Source organism: Aulonocara stuartgranti (assembly GCF_965226115.1).
Source record: "Aulonocara stuartgranti genome assembly, chromosome: 16".
NCBI classification, from domain to species: Eukaryota; Metazoa; Chordata; class Actinopteri; order Cichliformes; family Cichlidae; genus Aulonocara; species Aulonocara stuartgranti.
The window spans coordinates 24,187,836-24,204,274 of NC_138952.1; the positions used below are offsets into that span (position 1 = coordinate 24,187,836).

The following is a 16,439-nucleotide window of genomic DNA, read 5'->3' on the forward strand; positions in this document are numbered from 1 at the left end:
TGCATAATATGCATTAACAGTTGCTAGTTATGAGTCATTACTGTTTGCATATGAATATAGTTGGTATTCGGTCGTTGCAGGAAGAGTAAAGTTGGTGAAGTGAGACTGTTGAAGGCTGGGTCGCAAGTGACATTGAAGAAAAGTTGCTCATGCATTTTGTTTTTGCTCTTTCTTCAGAATATCCTCACAGACACAGTTTGTCATCTTTCCCCCAGATAAAGCAGAAGTATCATAATCAACAGGAAACCAGCAGAATAAGAGCACACATGTACACACTGTAATTCTCATGAACGTGCGAAAAACATGCATTCTCACTCACAAGACTCTTAACATCTGTAATATCACATTCGTGGGTATATGTTCACACTTTCATATAGGTGTTGAAGGTGGCAGTTGGTATTTCCTCAGACCTAAAAACTCTCTCACGATCCCTCTTTATAGTCTTTAGTCCTTAAACTTTGTTATTTTTGCTCAGTTTTTGTTCAAATTTATCCCCCCTCCTCCTCCTCGCCACACACTGGCATACATGTCACAGGTTTTACTTTATGCCTTCTCTCTTCTTTATAATCTCACTTAATGAGCAAAAGCGAAAGAGACACTATGACACTCTGGGAACTCCCAAAGACTTTAAGAAGTTTACTATAAATCTGTACACAAACATAGTGGGTTTTTACATTTCCAGTCTCATTTCTTAGAAGCTCTCAGTAGAGTTCGGTCACACAATGTTTTACTAAATAACCGATTACACAGGAGCGCCATAGCTGAAGTTATTATGGCGAACATGGGAAGGAATAAGACGAGCATGTGGGGGAACGTGGCAAGTAAACGTGTGCTCATAAGCTTGAGGTGAGTCACACATGTCTGCCTTGTTGCAAGTAATTTCCAAGACTGAATCTAATGGGTGGCCGTTAGTGCAGTTGGTAGGATAAAGATTGTCACATGATCCATTTCCTGCGATTCTGGCACCGTAAGTTGAAACCCCCATTTCCTCAGCAGCCTTCCTATATCTGTAACCCATCTATAACTGACACTCAGATGCCAACTTGTGGCTTCAGCGTGTGTTCGCAAAGGTGAGTTCTCAGCTCTTGTATACAATACGCATTATTTCCCAGTGTGTTACTGAATAAAGACGAGCCCAGTTGTTATTGTTATTATTTTAGATGGTTTGTATTCATTTTTACCTTTTCACTAATAGTAGATTCAACATGATGTTTTGTTTTTTGTTTTTTTTAAATACATGTGCTTTAGTTAAAAGTTAAAAAAGGAAACGATTACGACAGCGTTGAGGCGACAACAGTTTGAACAAATTTCATGAGAGGCAATGTGAGTGAGTTTATGTAATGTTAAAATATAATTCTGAAGAACACATTAGTAAAAATGTGCCTTTATAGTGGTATGAGAAATAGTTTTCAGGAAATGAAAAAGGGTAAGTTACCAAAATGGTGTTGTCGTCACTAACAGTAACAGCGATGAAGTAATAACGTAATTCCCATGGCTTAAAACTGAAAGAAACTTTCAATGACTCAAAGTTGGTGGTCTGTAGATTTCACCTTTCTTTGTAATGTGGTAACTTTGTTCACCACGATTGCCATGCGGGCCATGGCGCGTGAGGAAAAAGTGCTTGTATTCACTGCTTTTGCTGTAGCGTTCATCGTCTCGCAGTTTCAGTTTACGGTTTTAAGCCTTTTAAGGATATTGTTTGCTACAGGTTACAAATCAGCTCCCCAGAGCATTTCACAAGATTGAAAAAAATAAGCCATAGCAACAGTTGGCACTCTGCACCACAAATCATGCATACCTTTTTCCTGTGTGAAAACTCCACCCGACACATGTGCTGCTCGCACGCGAACATCAACACAGAAATAGATTCCTGGAATAAGGGCAAAGGTATTTGTTTCACACCTTGAGATCAATCATTCGTGTTTCTGCAGCAAAATACTGTTTGTAACAGCACTTCAGACAGGATGAGAGGGTTTTTTTCTTCCCTCAGTCATTTATATTGATGTATGAGAAATGCAGGACATCAAGATGTGCTGCAAGCTGTCAGTGCAAACAATCCCTCCAACTGTACTTTAAATTGTGTATGCAATGTTACACTAGTGCTAAGTTTAGTTGATTTTAACACTTTTGTCACCAGGACAGTTCTGCACTGATTTATTTCTTTTCTCTTTTTTTAGTTGTGCTGTGATTTTCATTTGAGTTAAGATTGTGTTTACACTTTCATTGTTGGGAACAAGTGATGTGGTTTCCAATGCTTGTGTGGGCGAGAGCAGTGTCGGTGTTTATCCATTCGGTGTGCTCATCCATGGCTGCTGTTCAGATGTTAACAAAAAGCTGTTATCATGTAACCAAACAGGGTACAGCACAAAGGAATGGTGAAATGGAGTCATTAATTAAGCTTGGTTACTTTGGCCGGGTACATTAAATTTACATGACTTACTCAAATGTAAATATTTCACACTCAAAATTAAAAAAAGATTTCTGACTTGCCGTTGTAATATTAGAGGCTACTTTCAGCTGCTTGATTTTTTATTTCTTTTTTTATTAAGCGACTGGTGTGCATGCTTGTTTAGGTAAATCCAACATATATATTTTTAGAGTGTAAATAACATTTCTTTACTTCCACCAGTATATTGTGAAAAAACTGACTTGTCTTCTGTGAACCTCACAAGGCTTTTCTGAACCCTTGCACACAGGTGACGAGAGACCGCTCGCTTTCAAACATGAAGGTGAATTCCAGCAAACTAGACAACGCCACGATAAACTTTCTGCAGAATTCTGGCGCCGCCATCTCTATCTCTATTTTGTACATATTCATCACCGGCATTAACTTGGTGGGAAATGGCTTGTCCATGTGGCTTCTCCTCTTCCGTACCTCTCCCAAGTCTCCTTCCATCATCTTCATGATAAATCTTACCCTTACCGACATGGCTCTCGGTGCTGCTCTGCCCTTTCAGATCTCCTACCAGCTCCAAGGATATCAATGGAATCTGGGACCAAACATGTGCAGGTACTTTTTATTAAACTCGGACATTAATGGGACAGGGGGATTATTGATTAATCTGCAGAAAAAACTTGCGTTGAAGACAACAAAGTTATATAGATATATCAAGGTATATATATACATGTGCCACAGCTTTTCTTCTATTACACTGATTTTATACAGATATTTCAAGGGAGACAGAGCGTGACAGTCTTGATGCTATGACAGTGAAAGTAGTCACATCTTTAAATAGAAAATATACGAAAGTGTAGTCGAGATTCACTTCATTTTCCTGAACCTGTTACTGATTATTTTTTTACTTCAGCCAGCAATTAAACAGAAAACGTTTTTTCTTTCTTCCCATTTACAGTTTTGTGACCCTCGTTTTCTACTCCAATATGTACTGCTCCATCCTTACAATGATGGCCATCGGTATCGACCGCTATCTGGGCATTGTCAGGCCCATGCTGTTCAGGCGGATCAGGAAGAAGAGACTGATCGCTTTTATCAGCTGCTTCGTCATGTGGGGTTTGGTCCTGAGCACTCTGTATCCACTGATGACGACAGACCTGACCTATCGCGTTCCTCAGCTTAACATTACAACCTGTTTTGATATACTGAAGACAGAAATGCTTCCATCCATGGCGGCCTGGGCAGCCTTCCTCTTCAGCATGGTCTTCGTTCTCTTTCTCTTTCCGTTCTGTGTGACATCATTCTGCTACATCAGTGTCATACGCAAGCTGGCCAGTGATTCAAAGACATCCCAGAAAAAGAGAGCAATCCGTCTGGCAGTCATTGTTCTCTTAGTCTTCACATTCTGCTTTGGTCCAAACAACATCCTCCTGCTGATACATAGCGTGCTGAGACTCTACTATAAGAAGTCTATCTACACAGCCTACAAGCTGTCTCTGTGCTTCAGCTGTCTAAATAGCTGCCTCGACCCATTCATTTACTACTTTGCATGTAAGGACTTCAGACAAAAGCTGAGAGAGATAATACATCTGCAGAGTTTGAGCAGTGGAGATTCAATGAAGATGGAAAATAAAGAGACTTTGTACTCTGCGCAGTGAGGTCAAGAATGAGCACAGAGAAAGGTGTTTTTGAAACCACAATCACCACAGCATAGAGCGAGAATGGGTCAAAGGGGAAGAAAGACTTCAGAAAGGAAGTCAGAGCGGGTTACTCTGAGTCAGAGAAGCTCTTTGTCTTGAGTCAAATCTCAAAATCATTTGTGCCAGTTGGGGTTTTTTTGTTTGTTTTTTCTTTGTGTGTGTGTATAACAGAATAAATGAACATGAAGAGCAGCTGTGTGTCTTGGGTAACTAGTTATCATCCCTGCATTAGCTTTCTATTTATTTTAAAGAATCCATCACCTCATTACAAAGCACATTTGTCATAGGTGGAAAACCCTGTTTCCCCTTATTATTTCTGATCTGACTTTAACAAATGCAGGATTTGTTAAGTGGATTTTCCAAGCCAGACAGAAATCTGATCATGAGCTGGAATAATCCCAATCCACAAAAGACAGACCCCCACAATCACTCGGGCACAAAGAGTTTCTGGCAAAAGCCTGGTGCCACAACCCACAGGACACCCCAGGAGTCCCTTGTCCTTGTGCCACTGCATCAGAAGTGGTTTGGCTGACTGATAGGGATCTACACAATCTTATGCAGGTAGTTTTAATGATGTAGTTTATATGTATATATCTATATTTTAACAAACATTCATATAACAGTTGTTTTTAGAATATATGTAGCATGTGCAATTATGTAGCATAAATCAAATATGTTGTATGAGCCGCACTGTTTTTGACTTTGTAACAATGTATCTCATTATTTTTTTTAAATACCTTCTCTCTGTACTGTGTGTGTATATATATACACACACGTGTGTCTATGTATATATATATAGACACACGTGTGTGTGTGTGTGTGTGTGTATATATATATATGTATATATATATATATATATATATATATATATACATACACATGTGTGTCTCAGTTTCTTCCATAATATAAATAAAATTGTTATTATTATTACTATTACTTATTTTATTATTAGTAGTAGCAAGGCTGGACTGGCCGCTCCTGATTTTTCGTTTTAATGGGCCGATGGGGTTTTATTTCTTTTCTTTTTTTTTAATGGTATAAATGAATGGTGGTGGATTGGCCAGTTGGTCATGATCGACTCTGGGCTGGACCAATTACAGCCGAGGAGGTCGAACTTTAAAGTTGAGGTGAGAAGGAACGCGATTTGTCCCGTACTACTTCAGCTAGAAAGTTACTAATTCAATCATGAAACTGATCAGTGATCAGCTTTTCTCTCTGCGCCAGAAAGAGGAAACCAGCGGAGGTCGCATTAAACAACAGCAGCACGTTGAAGCTTGATCAGCTGTTGCTAGCATTTATTTAATATTAATTTCTAGTATCAGCTGATGTTTGCTGGAGCCACAGCTATAAAAGCTGCTGGTCATGATGTCTGTTTGGATATGTGGTGAGAGGGAAACATGAAGATGAAACCAGGAGATGTCCTTACTGAATCATCACAGATGAACAGGTGATGGAGAAACAGGTTTACATTTTAGGTTGAAGGGAAGTTATGAACTGTTGCTGAGAGACAAATAACACCAGGATCCTTTGTAGCTGACAGCTGGTAACTGTGCAGGGACGGGTCTAGCAAAGTTTTGCCAGGGGGGCAGGTAGGGCATTAACAGGGAAAGGGGGGCACAAAGAAATACTTTTCTTTCTTATTCTTATGTCTAGCTTTTATTAAATATTTATCTGAATCTTACAACCAAAGTTTTCATCTGATTTAAAATGTATAAAAATCCATTATTGTATTCAGTAAGTATTAAGGTTAGCATATACCCTAGTAAGTTATAGGGCTTTGGAGCGTGATGTCACGGGAGGGGGCGTGGCCACGATTTTTGGTCGAGCCGCCATCTTAGTAGGCCAAACAAAGGGCTACAGGGGCGAAAGCACACGGGAACATCAGCTATGGCTCGTACTTGCTATGTTGTCGGTTGCAATGTTAGATCGCACGATCGAGAAGGGAATAAGCTGGAAAATGGGCTCTCTTTTTATCGTTTCCCCTCCTGAAAGCAACATGAGGGATCTCATGTATCTGATGTTACCAAACGTGAACATCAGGCTTGGTTGGCAGCGGTGAGATGAGCTGATATCGAGTTCTCTGCCATCATTTTTTGTTGGTGTGCTCCCGACATTTTCATTCAAATTCTAAAGAAATTCATATTGCTCTTTATAGGCTTTTAGTTTTAATTTCAATGCGCTGAGGTCATAGAAAATTAGAACAAACATCTTAATGTGTGATGCAGCAGAACTGTGTTCTGTTTATGGAGTAGCTTATCGGTGACAACTTCTCCAGAGTAGTGAGTGGAATTTGCCTTTTTTTTCGGACGGTGTGTTTATCTTTTCTTCTAGAGGAATTTTTGGGGCAGCTGCTGAGGAGAAGTCAATGTTATGTGCAACCTCTGGCTGTATCTTGGTCATATGGTCAACGTACTCACAACGTGGAGGCTCAAAAGCGGCCAACTCTTGTACCCAACCGTTTGTGAATTAGATGTGCGCCTCCAGGGATTTATAATTCCGAAAATGATTCGCGGTGTATGCACTGACTCCACAAAAAAGGTACGAGAAGGTATCAGGGTAGGACAATGGCGGTAGGTCTTCAGGGTTTCTACTCCACTGCCGTATTTCATACGGGTCCACATTACCAGTGCACGCTATTTTTTCCAAGTACCGTCTCTTGGCGTCCGGGCGCAATCTGTCTCGATACAGTCCTTTGACTTTTGAGCTGATTTTGAGCATGGTTCTGGAAGTCGTCCTTCCAACACAGTGTGTTTGTTTTGATTCGTGGCCTTCTCAAATGGCGCCGCGCTCCCACAATGCATTGCGGCGTTACGTCAACTCCAAAGCCCTATCTGGTCGTTAAGTCTGACGTCACTAGCCGTGTCTGGGCCTAAACTCCGCTGCAGGTCCATATATCAAACGATCACTATGGCATTACTGAGAGTTGAAAAACTGTCTAAAGTCTGTCATCTTTAATAAAATGATCAGCGTTCTGCTCTACCAGGTGTAACAATTGAATTTAACATCCAGGCATCCATGAAAACGGAATTTATGACATTTAACGGAGTTAGAAGTTAGCAGGAAGTTAGCTCGCTAGCTTCTATCTAAATACAATATAGCATGTCCTGACTGCGGGGTTTTGGAAACAAATTAAAACGTACAGCTCTGCTATCACTTCCAACATTAGTGAAGACAGAAAACTAAACAGCAGTGAGGTTTGTAGGGTTACTGAAGTTTGGCTAGCTGGTATATAATGATGTGCTACGTGACCGCTAGCGACACAGCATAATATAAACAAGCTAACTTTTTTTCCACTCGATAAAAGTTAAGTTAACGTGAGTGTTCTCGGTGGTCAGGAACAAATGTAATCGCATGGCAGGATGCTGTAAAAGGACCAAACTTCAGCCAGGAGAACAACTGAGATAATCCATCCATAATACGAGGTTAGTCATTCATATACTACTGCATGGGCTGGGCTGTAGTTACATCCTAAGGTTTTAAAAACTGAGCTTAAATAAATGATTAGCGGTAATAAAAGCCGAGGGAGGTCAACAGTGATCACTGACTGTTTTAGGAGCTTTTTGAGATTAAATAGAAGAAAATACATAACATTAAACATGTTAACAACACAAAAGCCATATTAAACGCAGACTACTTTAGGCCCGGAAGTAGGATTCGTCATGTCATCACTTAAGGACCGGATTGTATTCTTTCCTTTGGAAAGGTACCATCTGTGCAATCTGCAATTCTGTTGAAGAAAGATGTTGAATCTATTTGATTACTGGAGAAAAATAATAGATTTCTGTGCATTTGTTTTATATGTGCATTCAATTAAAATTGGTTTTGTCAATTAAGCATCTTGAGGCAGAGGGTGGGGGAGTGGTTCCCTATTTTTTTTTCTTTTCTTTTTTTCCTGGGAGTTGGCAACCCTATTAGTTAGGTATATGCAGTGTTGGTCAAGTTACTTGAAAAAAGTAATCAGTAACTAATTACTGATTACTTCCCCAAAAAGTAATCCAGTTACTTTACTGATTACTTATTTTCAAAAGTAATTAATTACTTAGTTACTTAGCTACTTTTTAAAAACACGATTTACAACCTGAATAGGTGATAAAGCGATAGATCTGTCAGCCCAATTCTACTTTTTCTGCATAATCCATCATACAAAATGTAATCAAATGGAAAAGTCTCTTTTTTAAAACTTGTTTTATCAGTTTTAATCTTTTAACTTTATGCATCAAGCAAAAATTAAATTATATGCAACATTCTCTGGCTTGAAGAAAGTAGTTTAACATTTAAACCTATTTTCTGCACGTTCCAGCACATAAAATAAAATATTTTTTGTGTTTACACTCAGTCTTTCAAATAGATGCAAGTAAAACACAGCAGAATATAAATAAAATCAAAGACTAGCGGTCCTGTTGCTCTATTTTCACCTGTAAAGCAGGAGTGAGGTAGGCGGAGGTGTGCTCTGGTGCAGGTGTGCGCAGCGGTCAGGTGAAGAATCCGCGAGTTTCTCTGTGAATTTCCCATTACATCGTTGTGCACTCGGAGCTTGTTTAGGGTTTTTTTCGGTGTAAAAAGAAGTTTTCTTCCCACGCACAATGGACACTAATGTTTTTGTCACTTTTTATGGAATCAAACTCAAAGTAAGGTCAGTACTTCCACGTTTTAAACGCTGCATGCTCATACTCTCTCCGTACTCGATATATGATCCATTGTTGATCTGCACACAGCTGTTGTCACAAACGTCGCACTCACTTACGTCACTGTCATGAGACATTCTTGCAAAAAAATCACGGTTTTAGTAACGCAGTAACGCAGCGTTCCTACGGGAAAGTAACGGTAATCGAATTACCGTTTTTGCAATAGTAATCCCTTACTTTACTGTAATTAGATTACAGTAACGCGTTACTGCCCATCTCTGGGTATATGTAATTATAAATTAGGTTGTTTTATATTTTTGCTAAGTACTGTTTAGAATACCAGAATTGGGAAGATGGTGTAGGTTTAAGTTTATTATAAAGGCTTTATGACTTTTCCTATAATGCCATGGTGGGCCGGTCACTAGTCAAAATGCCTAGGCTGTTTTTTTTTTTTTTTTGTCCCAGTCCAGCCCTGAGTAGCAGTAGTCGTAAGTAGTAGCAGTAGTTTACTGGTGGAACTGGTGTGCGTTTCTTCGAGACGCCTACGTCATTTACGTCACACTTACGTCATCACGCATGCGTCGTGACGCAGCAGGCGGGTCCTGCTGTCAGTTTCCCCGAGTTGTACAGGTAAGAAGGACAGCTGCTATATACATGTACTATAGTATAATAGTGAACACATGAGAGATTTTAACCATGTCACTTTGGGGTGAACTTGGTCGCCAAACGTTGCAGTAACATTTTGTTCACTCGTGGTTAATTTCTTTCCTCTTTCTTCTCGCTCCGCAGCTTTAAACGCCGCAAACTAGCACAAGTTAGCTCAAATGAATTAGTGTTGCTAACAGCAGAGTAATTAAAGCAGATCTTTAGTGTTGTGAACTGTGTTCGTCGAGTTTCATAACGCTGTCAATGTCTTACTTGTGTAAAATAAACCTGTTGTGTAATGCTATGCTACTTACGCCTGATGCTTCCTGAAATATGAAGTTGTCTTTATTTGCTGACTTTATGCAATAAATTATTTGCTAAGATTTTACGCAACTGAGTGGGGATTTCTCTAAAGTGCTCACTGTATTCTTTAAGGTCATTGTTAATTGTGCGTGAACACAATACATCCTCGTGTTATATATGCTCAGAGGCGAGAATTGTTCTTTCTTTAAATCTTAAAATACAGTTTACAAACACAAGTTGGATCCTGTAAAATACATAAATAATATTTTTTTTTAAAATATCAGAGCTAATTTCATGTTATGATAAAATTAGCTCTGATATAAGGGAGCCGCAGAGGACACATCTGTAATGTTTAACTCTGTTCACCTTGTTGGCAGTTCGACCTAAAGGCCACCATGGTGCTGAACCCAGTCATTTCCAAGCTTGCTGGTAAACTGGTTGTGCTGGCCAGCGCTTCTCCTAGAAGACTTGAGATTCTCCGCAGTGCAGTATGCGTTTTCCTGATTATTCCCTTGTTATTCCTTATTATTCCGTATATTCACAGAATGTAGTTTGAGTTTGCACAATAGGACTGAGTGTAAATGTGTAAAACCCTAGTAGGTAAAAAATCATCTCATCATCATCCCTAGCATGTAGTCTGGTTCATTATAATGGGTGAAATAGAAGGAAAAAGGGAGAAGACATTTGATTTTTAAGTTCTTTAAAACATGGCAGTTTTATGGTGTTGGTTAAAAATTAGCAGTTGTATTAAAGTATAAAAAGCAGACAAATCCACATTAAGAGAGCAGATTTACAGAGCAAAATTTAGAAAAAATAACAGTTCAAATCAATCATTGGGTACAAATTTATTTATTTGACACAGCTAGAAAAGCCATGTCAAATAAAAACATGTATAGCTAGTTCACTGAAGGAACTACTTTAAACTTAATTTAAAGGATTATTGATTTAAGAAACCCATACTGACTGGATTTTTCATAGGTTGGTAAATCTGATAAGAGTGGCGTAAGTCCTATTAAATATAACAAGTGTTTTGTTTGCTTTGCCCTCTTATCTGTCAGGGTTTACGTTTCGAGGTTGTGCCGTCCTGGTTTAAGGAAACCCTCGATAAAGGGCTTTTCAAAGCACCTCATGAGTATGCTGTTGAGACAGCCAAGCAAAAGGCCCTGGAGGTAGCCAGGAGGATGCCCTTTGTAAGATAAGCTACTTTTTTATGACAAATAATAGAATTTATTCAGTCAGATGTCATCACACTTTGTCTTGATTTACTTTAGAAACACCTGAAGACTCCAGATATAGTTATTGGGGCTGACACAATTGTGGTAAGACAGAAAAAAGCACAAAAGCAAATGCATTTTCTTAATGGCTACTGTAAAGTTTTTCTTTATTCACTCTAGCCAACTGTTTATTTCACAGACTGTAGATGGCATGATTCTGGAGAAACCAGTGGACAAACATGATGCTTATAGGATGCTGTCAAGGTCTGTGTCAATGGGAAACATTCAGAGTTAACATTAAAAAACCATAAAATGGAAAAAGATATCATGGTGATTTTGTCTTTCTCTTCCAGTTTGAGTGGTAAAGAGCACAGTGTGTTCACTGGTGTAGCTATTGTCCTCTGCCATGAAAAAGAAAGTAAGTACAGACTCAGAAACTGTCACACTTGTACTTTATTTTTCTGTAAAATGAAAGAAATTCAGAAAGAAGCAGTTCCCTATTACAGATCACTAGCACAGATGTTTTAAGCAAAAATAGTAAGGGAAACATTTCTGCCATAAATATGTAGAAGACATTTATTGGGCAATTCTGTCTTGCGACTCTTTTTTTCATTTCTTCAATGCTGCCTTCAAGATGAAGAAGTCGATTACCAGCTGGTAGATTTCTACGAAGAAACTAAAGTGAAGTTTGCTGATCTCTCAGAAGATATGCTATGGGAGTACATCAATAGTGGTGAGCCCATGTAAGTGTGATCTTTTTAACTTTTCACATTTGTAACAGTTATTGTTGACTCTTTCTAAGTATTCGATCAATGGAGGTCATTTAACTGCTTGTGAGTTTCATGAACTTGTTGCTTTTTGGACTTTGATGCCTGATTTTGTTCCAGCTGTGTTTGCCTTGTCCCATTTGACACGAGTCAGCAAACTATGACAATTCTGCTCAGTTCAGAAATAGTGTGAAACTGTTGCAGAATGCATCCAGTAAACAGCTGATCATTTACAGTATGTGTTTATTGATCTTTGCCTACATGTGTTTGTACAAGTGAAACCTTTCTGTGTGTGTCTCAGGGACAAGGCTGGTGGCTATGGTATTCAGGCTCTGGGTGGCATGCTGGTCGAGTATGTCCATGGAGACTTTCTCAATGTTGTGGGTTTTCCCCTCAACCACTTCTGCAAACAGCTAGACCTTATTTACAATTTTTGTACTTCCTCTTTGAAAAGCACGTCTACCCTTCCAAGCTGCAGCGACAATCTTCCCATCTCAGTACCCACCCAGCCCCCCTCCAGCTCACAAGCTCTGCCCAGCCACAACTCATCCGTTCGCAGACCAAGCAGCCCCTGTGACATTCAAAGACTCCACACCCAGATCACCCCCACAGCCAGTCCTGCCCTTAAGGTTTGTTTTTATAACTCTATAACAAAAATCTGTCGCCTTTTGACACTATTTATAGAAAATCTTCCCATAGGTAAAAAGAGAAGACAGTGAAAATGAAAGTTCACAGACATTGGTCAATAGCACGTCTAAACATACAGACAACAGGAAGGTCAAGCTTCATGACAATGCAACATTACCATCGATAACAAGGAGAGGGCAGGTGACTGAACCTACAAGAGGAGACTTGGAGCGAATCTGTGAACTGATGGATGGATTCAAAGCCTCAAAGGTAATCAGTGCCTTTGTATAAAAAAAAAAGTCCTTTCTGTAAAAGACCTGTTACAGAAAAAATGTCAACTTTATGTGTTTGTTCTTTGTGTAGTTGGCTTCCACAAGATGTAATGAGTAACGTAGCTCAGCTTAAAACCTTGAGTTGTCTTGAGTTAACTGCATCCAAAGCTCACTATTTTTGCAAAATAAAGCTTCCACTCTATACAAGCAAATCAGTGAAACCAATCTGCGGTGGTTTTGCACAGAGACATGTGCTGACATATTTCTTGATACGTTTATGTGACTTCCTGTTTCCCTGCAAGTTGCCTGTGAAGCTTAAGGTGACCACAAATCTTGAGGACACAGATTTAAGCAAATAATAAATACAGGTTTGTGCAAAATATTGAGCTAAAACACATTTCTGGGTTTTCGACGTTAAAAGAAGGGAATTAAAAACCTTTTGGTAAACAAAACTGGAACAATTGCATTTAAAGTTTGATATGTAGTGCAATACATTCACATGTGCAGAGTGTTTCCTGTGGTACCAGTTCCCACACATCACTAAATCTCAGTCTTTCCACCCACATATTTGTATTTAACAGCGGGCAAGTTGCTCTTCTTCCATTAAATGCTGCTTATTTTAGTTTCTTCCAGATAAACATTTGGTGGTTGCTGTCAAAAATCTCAGTTTGAATAGTCCAGCTTTTCAAATGACTGTCTTACCCAGATGTTGCTTTAGTTGCTTACGAGACTGTCAGGCTAAAGTTCACAAGTTTCCACTTTGAGAAGGTGGCACTGCACAGTAGAAGATTACTGCTGTGTTTGCTAAATCTGTTTGTGAAAGTCATTGTCAGTAGAAAGGAGAAGTTCCTCTCAGGTCCTGAACTGCTTTGGCTTACGCCTATCAAATCAAGCGAGGCTTTCTAAGTCCTGAATATTCTGAATGATTGTGGTAAAATGTGAAAAAATAGAAAAAGTGATCACAATAACACCTTAAGTTATAGTTATCAAACCTTTACAGGCAATCATAATGTGTTATTTAATGCGTGGAATAAATCCAGTTCATTCATCCATAACTATGAGCTGGATGTGGGAAACATCAGCAAACTCTGTTTACTTTTTTTACATTTAGCACACAGATTGTTGCTGATCTTGTTGTCTGTCTCTAAAGAAAATAAAGTAAATAATGAACTAGAGAACAATAGTTTTTAGTTGAGATGGTAGCTCACTGGTATGCAGCTGTAGTGGAATACAGTAAATCATGCACTTTGCTATGAATAGAAATGTTTGTGTTACTATTTGAAGAACCAGGAAGCATATGCTTTTCGTTAACAACAATCTCACATCAACATAAAAGGGGAAAAAAAGCTAACTTTGTTTCTGCATTCCCTTCTACTTTTCCAAAAACATTGCAGGCACTTTTTACAGCATCCAAGTTGTGTTTGTTTGACCTGCTACATAGCCGGCCTGGGCTGGATGCAGCACAGGTGGCCCAGGAGATCAAAGCATCTGCAAAGGGGACCGAATGTCTGCTGGAAGCCTGTGTATCTCTGGGATTGTTGAAGAGTATAGAGAAAGGTTAGCCAGCTCTCTTATTAATTGCATCATGATATTTTTCCCTTGCCTTCAGCAGCAGGCATTTAATACTTAATTTGGAAATATCTTGCTGTCACTCTGTTGTTAGCATGCCAAAAGCCAGTGTATGAGAACGCAGATCTGGCCACAGATTTTCTGAGGTCAGATGCCCCGTGTTCACTGCATGGCTACCTCCAGCACTGTAACGAAACCATGTGGCCACTTTTCTCCCACCTTGAGAGTGCTGTGCAGGAGGGCACCAGCCAGCGTGAGAAGGCCTTTAGCAAGCAAATGCTTCAGGTGGCTATCTCTGATTTCTGTGTCATATATCTGCGGTGCTGGTGAGAGCATATTCAAACTCACCTTCTCTCTTTAAAGGAAACTTCCTCCAGCAGTCGGGAAGGCAAACTGAGATTCATGAAGGCCATGCACAACATTGCAAAAATTACAGGGAAAACCATAGCAACGGCATTTGACCTCTCCACCTATAAGTCAGCCTGTGATCTCGGAGGTAAGAAAAGAATGCAAAACGTTACAGCTTGTCACTGAATATGAAACCACTGCTCTACATCTTTTGTCTTAATTCACTGTCTCAGGGTGCACCGGTGCCTTGGCTTATGAATTCGCCGAAGCTCATCCTGGATTGTCTGTAACAGTGTTTGACTTACCTGCTGTTGTCGAGTTGAATGAATTTTTCCATCCACAGCACCCAGACAACAGGGTATCATTTGTAGCAGGTCAGTTGTTTTGTGACACTGAAAATTGTGACTGAAAGATTGTTTGGATCATATTAGACAGAGTGACAGATGCCAACAAATTCCGCTCAATCTGTGATTAATTTGAGGGCTTTTTTTCACTTTCTTTATGATCAGGAGACTTTTTAAAAGACGAATTACCCAAAGCAGACTTGTATATCCTGGCGAGGATTCTTCATGACCTGCCTGATGAGAAAGTGCATATACTGCTGAGTAAAATCGCAGATGCATGCACAGCAGGTTTGTAAAGCTATATTCACTCATATGAGTACTTATCTTTACTGAACAGTGAATGTCAGCCAAACATTGCTTCAAACAGAAAGCATATTGTTAATGCTGAGTATAATATTCTCATTCTTCAAAAGCTCTTTTTCTGCAGATGCTTGAAACTGATTTGACCGATTGATTCTCATGCTGTGCTAAAACGATAGGTGCTGGTTAGTTTGGGTTTAACAATGTCTTTGTTCTGAACCGCTGTTGCAAAGAGCTCAGTGTTGAAAAAGACGAAGGCTTAAAGCCAAGTCAGAGTGCTGCCTTGCTTATGCAATACTTTTTTGTGGAAACATAATGTAAAGAGCGAAAAGGGAGTACAAATCTGTTCTCTGATGTTCTGTGTCTGCTTATGTTTCATGTTGCTAGGCTGTGGACTCCTGCTAAGCGAGATCTTCCTGGATGAAGACAGAAGGGGCCCCAGTCGTGGGCTGCTGCAGGCCCTTAGCATGAGCGAGGGAAACAGAGGAGCGCAACTGAATATAGCCTGCTTTGAAGAGCCACGGTTTCATCACAGCGCATATCAGACATACAGACAACCTCCTGGATGCCATGCTGTGCATCAAAGCTTAACACTACATGCACAGTATACATTTTGGTGTATGCTGTAGGTAACCGTTGCCAAAATCAGGACTGTTTTTTTGTGGTTCTTTAAAACAAGCTAGCTGATAACCAATAAAAGACGTCTTTGTTTTAAAGTGTTTCATGTGTGCTCTTTACACACTTATAATCCTGAATGTGTTTTAAATTCTCACCTGTAAGATCGCTGAATTGTTGAGAAACACGGAGGTCTGTGTTACCCTAAAGCTTTCATAACCATTAACATGCATTTAAACTTTGCAAACAAATCATTGTGGCTTTCAATCATTTTACCACAATACACGGGGGCTTTGTTCGTGTTCGTTTGCTTGAAGAAGCACTGGCATGTAGAAATGGTGATACCACATTAAAAAAAAAAATATCCGGTTCATGAAAATGTCAAGCTTTAAACATGGGTTAAAAAAAGTATTTAATTTTTTAAACCTGGTTAGGGTGGAGCTAATTCAGAGTATGTTGAATACAACAGGATTTGTTGTGTTATAAAATATATTTTATGCTATTGTGTGGAGTAGAGAAACCGTGGCTGCCAGTTTGAGCCTGCTACTTCTTTGGTATAATGCATTAGAGCCCTTATAAATTACTACTAAAATAAAGGTATCCTTTGCAAACCCTTGAAAAATAAGTCTCTTTTTGGTGGCAGTTATTCTGTAAAATGCACCACACCCGATCACAAGGTCCAGCAAGCCAGCAGACATCAGATCTGACAGGCAGT

General features: G+C 39.5%; 3 protein-coding genes across 3 annotated transcripts in view; 2 read left to right on the plus strand and 1 right to left on the minus strand.

The window, feature by feature from the left end:
• The window catches only part of fgf14 (fibroblast growth factor 14), a gene marked incomplete at its 5' end in the record, with an annotated part of 327,598 nt that overhangs the window by 155,160 nt on the left and 155,999 nt on the right, over positions 1-16,439 (minus strand). The window lies entirely within an intron of this gene.
• p2ry8 (P2Y receptor family member 8) lies at positions 486-5,022 on the plus strand. Its single transcript, XM_082508492.1, has 3 exons — positions 486-1,070; positions 2,697-3,010; positions 3,354-5,022. The coding sequence occupies exons 2-3, from the start codon at positions 2,724-2,726 to the stop codon at positions 4,051-4,053; spliced, it is 987 nt and encodes a 328-aa protein (XP_082364618.1). The 5' UTR covers positions 486-1,070; positions 2,697-2,723; the 3' UTR covers positions 4,054-5,022.
• asmtl (acetylserotonin O-methyltransferase-like) lies at positions 9,191-15,825 on the plus strand. The gene is given in 17 exon segments (XM_082508308.1): positions 9,191-9,350; positions 10,046-10,156; positions 10,727-10,858; positions 10,940-10,987; positions 11,082-11,146; positions 11,236-11,300; positions 11,517-11,625; positions 11,951-12,278; positions 12,349-12,546; positions 13,943-14,105; positions 14,212-14,402; positions 14,481-14,613; positions 14,699-14,839; positions 14,975-15,097; positions 15,497-15,586; positions 15,589-15,615; positions 15,618-15,825. Coding segments are annotated over 17 exon segments (2,061 nt in total). The 5' UTR covers positions 9,191-9,296; the 3' UTR covers positions 15,701-15,825.

Excerpts from the sequence above, each read along its gene's own strand:
- p2ry8 (XM_082508492.1), top strand. The coding sequence starts at position 2,724 with ATGAAGGTGAATTCCAGCAAACTAGACAACGCCACGATAAACTTTCTG. Across the intron at positions 3,011-3,353 it reads CTGGGACCAAACATGTGCAG|TTTTGTGACCCTCGTTTTCT; the intron begins GTACTTTTTATT and ends TCCCATTTACAG.